Source organism: Euphorbia lathyris, chromosome 6 (assembly GCF_963576675.1).
Source record: "Euphorbia lathyris chromosome 6, ddEupLath1.1, whole genome shotgun sequence".
Taxonomy (NCBI): domain Eukaryota; kingdom Viridiplantae; phylum Streptophyta; class Magnoliopsida; order Malpighiales; family Euphorbiaceae; genus Euphorbia; species Euphorbia lathyris.
In genome coordinates, this window is record NC_088915.1 from 77,018,463 (window position 1) to 77,026,785 (window position 8,323).

General features: G+C 34.4%; 1 protein-coding gene across 1 annotated transcript; it reads right to left on the reverse strand.

Moving 5' to 3' along the window:
- Positions 1–3,074: 3,074 nt before the first annotated feature.
- LOC136233093 (12S seed storage protein CRC-like) lies at positions 3,075–4,981 on the reverse strand. Its single transcript, XM_066022651.1, has 3 exons — positions 4,491–4,981; positions 3,719–4,102; positions 3,075–3,559 (listed from the first exon to the last, which is right to left on the reverse strand). Exons 1-3 carry the CDS (start codon positions 4,968–4,970, stop codon positions 3,167–3,169), a joined length of 1,257 nt encoding a protein of 418 aa, XP_065878723.1. The 5' UTR covers positions 4,971–4,981; the 3' UTR covers positions 3,075–3,166.
- Between the last annotated feature and the right edge of the window lie 3,342 nt (positions 4,982–8,323).

The following is an 8,323-nucleotide window of genomic DNA, read 5'->3' on the forward strand; positions in this document are numbered from 1 at the left end:
GAAAAAAATAAAATGAGAAGGGCATAAATGTCAAAAGGGTGCGGTGGATGAAAAAAAAGTTGCGGTATATAGCAGCTCACTATTGAAAACCACAATTTTTTTTTTTATTTTCAGTAGAGATATCAATAGAAAGAATTTAACCAACTTAATTTAGATACCCTAAAAGAATTTCCAAAAACAGAAACCTATTAAAACGCATCACTTTTGCATTCAAGGCTTAATACATCATTGGCCCCCTAAACTGAACTTGTCCAAAAACAAAAGGTTGATTGTCCCTGAACTTTCAAGGTGTCCTGAGCCCCATCAACTTGCATAAAATGTTCAGTTAGCCTTCTGAACTTGCTTTAAATATAATCAATTGATCATTCTGTTGTAAAAAAAAGAGTAAATTAAATGGGGATGATGTATTGCACGCGTCTTAAGAAAAGTAAAACGACCAAGATCGAAGTATGCGGTTCTAATATTAGAGAAGACATGTTTTATAGTTGAGCAAGTAATAACTTCCTTTTTAATCTATTTTTGAATTATGTAATAACATCCTAAGATACGTGGAATACATCTTCCGCATTTAACTTAATTTTTTTTTTTGCAACCGAGTGATCAATTGATTACATTTTATGCAAGTTCAGAGGGCTAATTAAACATATTATACAAGTTGAAAGGGCTATCAGGACACTTTGAAAGTTGAGGGGAAAATGATGTATTAAACCTGCATTCAATCTTACATAATTTACCACGGCGTGTGAAGATGGTAGGGTAAATTATATACGTGGTGTACAACATTTATCATATTTCACACTTTGGTGTACAACCTTTAATTTTGTACATAAAAGTGTATAACTTTTAGGTGACCTCTACTAAAGTGTACAGTCGGTAACTATAACCGGTCAACTCAAAGTCAACATACCACATCATCATTTTTCATTTTACCCATTTAAAAAGTGGGGCTCATCCTTATACAATCGCTAAAATACCATTACCCTTATGTAAATTACTAAAATACAATCATCCCCTTCCTTCCCTATTTTTCTTATCATAAGCCTAAGTCCACCGATTTCATACTTTTTTCAAAAGTATATAGAATTGAAACCGGTAGCTAATCTACTGATTTCTTTTTATTATAAGACTGGTAGCTAATCTAGTTTCTTTACAATTTGAAATCGATAGACTAGCTACCGGTTTCACCGTGGTTAGCAGAACCCCGCAGTGGGATTAATGCTTAACCAGGACCCCTATGAAAATTTATTTCTCATAAGGGCTCCATTTTGAGGCAAAATCCCGCATTTTCAAAAGTTTATTTCTTAAATAGGAGTTTATTTGGTAAAAATCTTAATTAACTTCCTAGCCTTAATTTCGCACTCTAAATGGCATCGTGGCATTCAATCAGTTGAGACACGTAGCAATCATAATATATAGAAGTTTAACACACGTTTTAATGCATGCATACGTGGTAATCAGTTACTGGTAGGTGCTGAAGAGGGTTAGACATACATATTGCTTTTCTTAGAATACTAAATTGCTCTCTAGCTAGAGGCTTTATGAAGATATCAACCAACTGATCTTCAGAGGGTACATAGATCAACTTGATTTCTCCTTTAAGGACATGATCTCTGATGAAGTGGTGTCTTATAATGACATACTTCATCCTGATGTTCTGGATTGGATTTTTGGATCAGTCAAAAGCACTTTTGTTGTCACACATGATTTTGATTGTCTGGGACTTGACTCTATAATCCTCAAGTTGTTGCTTTATCTAGAGGACCTGAGCAACACAACAACAATGTACTCAACTTCTGTAGTTGACAGAGCTACTGAAGATTGCCTTTTACTGAACCATGAGACTAAGTTGTTTCCTAGGAAATGGCATCCTCTAGAGATGCCTTTTCTTTCTACCTATCTCGGACATAATCAACATCACTATATCCAGGAGTGTAAGCGTGAAGCTATTGGGATACCAAAGGCAGCATTCACAGAACTTTGCAAATGCCAAAAAATACGTTTTACAGCTATGTATTGTGAAAATTAGAGTCTATTTTTTTTTAAATTAGAGCATAAAAATATATGAGAATACGGGTTAAAGCAGATAAGAGCATAACAAAAAGTAAATTCTTAGATAATTGAGGTACCTACAAAATATCTTTAAATTGATAAGAGTGATTACCAAGTTGAAATTGAAAACTACAAGCTCGAAAGATATAGAATTTAGAACTATTTCAAAATTAGGCTTTATAATACCTATTGACCTACTACAACCGATTAGCCATTAAAAATATTGATAAATTATAACTATGGTACTTGAACTTTAACTTCTTTCACATTTCGTTGGCTAGACTTCATTTTTGCATCAGATGCATAGTTTGACAATGTTTTTTACTTAAATTTGGGACTCATTTAAGTTGTAAAGACAATTTAGCCATTCATTTCCATTTCTAATACTCATTTTCTCTTTCTTTTTCTATTCTTCTCTCTAAAACAATTTCTTCCATACTATAACATGGTCCACCAAGACCATACTTTCTTGTGCAAAAATGAGGTATGGGTATGAAAGTGTGAAAGAATGTAAAGTTTAGGTGCCATATTTATAATTTACCTACATTCTTTTATGGTTAACCGGTTGTAGCAGGTGATAAATACTATGTTATCTAGTCAACTTAAGTTTAAGATTTCTTTTTGGAGAAAAAAGGAAGTATATGTACCAAAGTGTAAAAGAGAGAAAGTTGAGGTATTATTGTTGTAATTTACCCATTGGTTTTGTCAAGTAACCAATTAAACTAAAAGCTTAAGCTAATAGTTAAGGTCCAATAATAGTTTTTATATCAATCTCAGACACACTCTCGCACGTGAATGCCCTCTGAGCTTCCATCGTGTACAACACATGTTCATCTCACCATATGTTTTTAATTCTACCAATTAATGGGGTTGACATGATTTGAACTCTTGGCCATTTGGTATAAGAGGCTCTGATATCATATCATTCAAATCCTTTTGTTAGCGTCTTCATGATACTAACTCTTACAAGATTCATTTTTTTGGCATTATATTTCAACCACCAAACAACAAAGACACGCAATCCATATTAAAATATATTATTTATTGCCACATGAAATAAACACTCAACATTATTCTATATCACTTGCAATATTATTCATATTATTCTAGAAAAAGATTAGGTGCTTTCCTCTTCACATATATCATCGTATGATATTTTAACTAAGGATGTCTCTTTACGTCCAAATTTCAAATTCTTAGCTTCTTCCTTGTTAATTCTGAATGTATTTGTAAGAACCTCCAATGCCAAGCAATTAATGACTGAGTTTCGACCAGAAAGATCAGAGGTGGTTGGATTGGCGTTGGTCTTGAAGGTAACATATTCGAATCTCCCACACTTTGCTTGTTCTGATAACACGTAGTACTTTGGCACTAGAAGGAGTTGTCCTTCCTTTACGATATCGTCGAATACATTATTTCCATTGTCATCTACTACTTCAATCAGGCCCTCACCTTTCACTACGTAAATCATGCTATAATTATTTTCATAATGGGGTAATCTCATAGCATCCTGCAAATCAATATATACAAGTTCAAAATGATGTTTTTTTATTGCATAATTTTCAGGTGTTGTATTTTTCACTAACTGGTCCTGAAGTATGTACTCAAGTATCATGCCTGAATATTCCAGGACTAGTTTGGACCAACAACATAGCAGAAATTTTCTCACCTTTAACAGAAGGGTGTAAGAAGCGCTAAGTTCGCTCGATTCAAGAATAGGGATTTGGTGGACGTCGATGGTTGTGAGATGTCCAACTTGTGGGATGAAAAGATCCGCACTTGAAGGATCAGACATTTTCGCTATCCTCGTGTTAATGTTGCAAAAAAACTTGTCTTTGCCATTGTAAGGACCATTTCGCTCTTGTTGGTCCTGTTTTTGACATAGTTGGGTAGTTGGTGAACTGGATGAATAAAGTCCACCATCGGTTCTACCCCTAAGGTCCGTATTGTTTCGAATTTTTGTAGCCAACTCATTATTGATGTTGAAAGCCTTAGTGATAAACTCCGAAGAAAAGCCGCCCAATATATTTTGAGACCCCCCTATTTCGAAGTTCTGTGACAAATTAAATAGACAAAAAGATATATGCATAGTTAGACAAAAAAATAAAATAAAATAAAAAAAGTTTAGAGTTTCTATTCGTTATTGAACTCAGAAAAAAAAAGTCTACTTTTTCTATTTTTAAGGAATATCATGTATTTAGATATAATAATTTTTCTTGGTAAAGTATAAGATTTTTTAAGTACATCCGTTAGGATTTATGGTGCTTTCTATGATTACTTTGTATTTCACACTTTTCACCCTTCCATAAAAATGTATTTAATAAGAACCAAATTTAAATATTTTTTATAAGCTCAAGACTATACTATTCGGATTTTATATCAATGAACTTCATTAAAATCCTTTATACCAATTATAATTTGTAAATTTGATTTATTCTTACACGGCGGCGGTCAGGGATGGGGAGGCGAGTGATAACAACAGCAACATAATTCTCATTTCCATCGTTATAGAACCAAGCAACTTCTCCAGCACGGAAAACGAAAACGTCACCACTCTGAATACGAGTAATCTGTTGACACTCAGTTGTCCCACCATCTAATTTTTGAGAGCATTCAGGAATGATCAAACCAAATAAAGCTTTTCCTTGAACAACGTAAGACATTTCATCAGCATTGTTGTAGAATGGTAATCCACGACGATCGGGTAGAATGGTGTACCGAGTAACCTGTACACCCGCACATTGAAAGTAGTCGGTGTTTGGATCCCAGACTTCAGCAAAACCAGTTTCGGTAGGTCTATAGAAATCAGGTTCCCTCGCAATGAGACCATCAATCTCTTGGCACTCAGTGAAAAAGCAGCTGCAGCTATGGAGGAAAAGAAAAGGAAGAAGACAGCTGAGAGAAATTGAAAAATAAGCCATGCTTTTCTACATTAATGTATTAACTATATAGTATTGGTATTTATACAAAAAAAGTATTTAATATATAGTTACGTATTTAGATACTATACTTTAAATTTTTATATTTATCATACACGTAACAAAGTCTTTCCAAATTGAGCTTCACTTGTTTTGTTTCTTTTAAACATCTAGTTAATTACGTATTTAGAGATTGTGTAGATATAATATATGAGTTTTAATAACTAAATTGACCTCACGATTCGAATCAATTAAGTTGGTTTGATTGGTTAAGAGTCTCAAATTATAAATTATTTAATCTAGACATTTCGAGTTTGACTCCTATTGCACACTAAACTTTAATAACTAAACTAACTTCTGTCGTCCTAACATGCGATCACTAACAAGTGAAATAGGTACAAATATTTAGGAATGTAAACTGTAACGACCCAGTCCGGAGAGGGTGACGTCGAGGTAGAAGGTCTGAGCAAGGAGCGGCCCTAAAGGATGGCGATAGGGCATGAATGAACTGAATCCCACATCGAAAATGGAGAGAGTGATTGGGGCTAATTAGTAAGGTGTGAATCCAATACATGCAGACGCGTTTCAAAACCGTGAGGCCCAAAGTGTTGGATTTGGGCCAGAGCGGACAATATCTACATGGTATTGGGCAGGGTGTTACATAAACGGGGTCGGGCGGGGAATGCATTTCTCATCCCCGTTCCTCGAGTAGTCGAAGATTTCCCATCTCCGTCCCCACGAGCTAAACGGAGACAAACTTATTCCTATCCCCATGCCGCGGGGAATCGCCGTCCCTATGGGGATCCTCATTCCCCGTTTATAGATGGTCCAAAAACGTTACCCATATTCCTCATTCCCCATTCTCCGTGGATGGCTAATAATACCAAGTATTAACAATCATTTTCATATTTTCCAAATCACAAAAAACTAAAAATTGAAAACAATCAATCACCTAATTAAAATGTACTTAAATCATCCAAACAAATCAATTATTACGGACAATAATCAGGGATCTCCTTGAGGATTAACGGGCCGCAGACGGGGATCCCTACGGGGTGGGACACCTTTCCCTATCCAAGCATTAAAAACAAGTGAAAATAAGACTTTTCCTATTTCTAATCCAAGCATTCACGTGTTTAATTGTGTTTCTTTTTCTTCCTAATCAAAATTTCCTTGCAATGATTTTGTTGTAAATGGCATTATCTCTTTTGGTTGACATTTGGAGTTCCTCAATTCAATTTGGAAATTGAATGATAAGTACACCAACTTAATGAAAATGTACCATGAAAAGGATTTTTTGGTTTTTGGTTTTTTTGTACCATGAAAATATACACTTAGCAAAAGAATAGCAAAGTGTTAATGTCTATTTTATTATCAAAGTGTTAGTGTTAGTGTCTATTGTATAAAAGATATTAACGAAGGATGTCAATACGTTTTTCCTATTGCATCTTCATTTTTGTTTCATCCACCATATATAATATATAATATTACATATAAGTGCCATATGGTTTCGCTGATTTGCAGATTGATACTTGTAGTTTTTTTACAAACATAACCGTGTGTGATGCGGAGCATTTCTTCACGGATTCGGGTCTGGGTAATGGAGGTCGGATGAGGAACGAAACACGAGCGAGTTCACAAGGAAAATGGGCAAATCAGCCCCACACGACGTGTCAATCCTTTCACATGCCTTGCGGATTAGGTTCTAGTCCGAGAGGAGTGGTACGAGGAGCTGCACGATGATGTCACGTACAGGAGTTGGCAGCAACTGACCCACACGGCGTGTGGATTGATTCTTGCACTTTAAAATCTATTTTGAGACAAAACTGTCGTTTGTGTCCTAATCCGGAAATCACAGTTTCGCCACTCATGCAATTACTCTTTTGCCACTTAGGACTAATATCCTAAAGGCCCTTTGTGTATCTCATCCCCATTCTACCTCTTATCAGTCTTGATTATTAGTAACCCTAATTAGGCTTTTAGTCTTTTACATTTTATTTTGATGAGCTATATAAGCTCATTCATTCATTTGTAAGGATATTCAACTTTATCAAATACAATTTTATTATCTTCTTCATTGAAACTTTGTTAAGGTTTTTAACCTTCAATAATGGGGGAATCTATGATTTTCCTACGGATTTAGGCCGTTAACCCGGGATTCACTCGTTCTAGTTTAGCTAGAGAAGAACATCTTTGTTAGTCTACGATTAAAACTAACATGTCCCAAAACCGATCTGTAACACTGTCGTTTGCAAAATTTTGTATTTTGATTCACTTTGTCAGAATTTGACCGATAACGACCTCGAAATGTAAATTTTCAAGAGTTAAATTATATTTTAAGCAACTTTATTTCTTCAACTTTTTAGGTTTGTGGGTTTTTTTATGAGAGAGAAAGTTAATGTTTAGAAAAAAAATGATGATTTTGAAAAATGAAAAATATAGTTCCATAGTAAATATGATACTAAACAACTTTAATTCATTTTGAAATCGTTATTGGTCAAATTTGGCAAAGTAAAACAAAATTTTGCAATCACAGTGTTGCATTTGTAACGAAAAATACAACAGGCATCCATCTGTAAATCCGTGTAACTACTGGGCATCTAATGGTAATTAATCCTATATAATAATATATGATTTGTGTTGGAAGAAATATATAATTAGAAAAAAGGATTATTAAGGGGTTAGCTATGCTTACTTTATTTTTAAGGTGATAGTTAAGGTTCAAGAATAGTTTTTATTGTCATTTCTGTCACACCCTCACCCAAATGCCCTATCGTCTTCAAGTGTGTACAACACAGACCCATCTTCCACGTATTGAAATTTAATCAACAAATGAGATTGCCAAGATTCGAACTCTTGACCACTTAGTTCAAGAGACGTTAATATCATTCAAGTCCTTTTTTTAGAGTCTTCATGATACTAAATCTTGCCAGGTTCATTTTTTGGCATTATATTTAAACCACCAAACAATAAAGACATATTATTTATTGCCACATGAAATGAACACTCAACATTATTCTATATCACTTGCAATATTATTCATATTATTTTAGAAAAAGGTTATATGCCTTCCTCTTCACATATATCATCGTATGATATTTTAACTAAGAATGTCTCTTTACGTCCAAATTTCAAATTCTTAGATTCTTCCTTGTTAATTGTGAATGTATTTATAAGAACCTCCAATGGCAAGCAATTAATGACTGAGTTTCGACCAGAAAGATCAGAGGTGATTGGATTGGCGTTGGTCTTGAAGGTAACATATTCGAACATCTCACACTTTGCTTGTTCTGATAACACGTAGTACTTCGGCACTAGGAGGAGTTGCCCTTCCTTTACGATATCGTTGAATACAT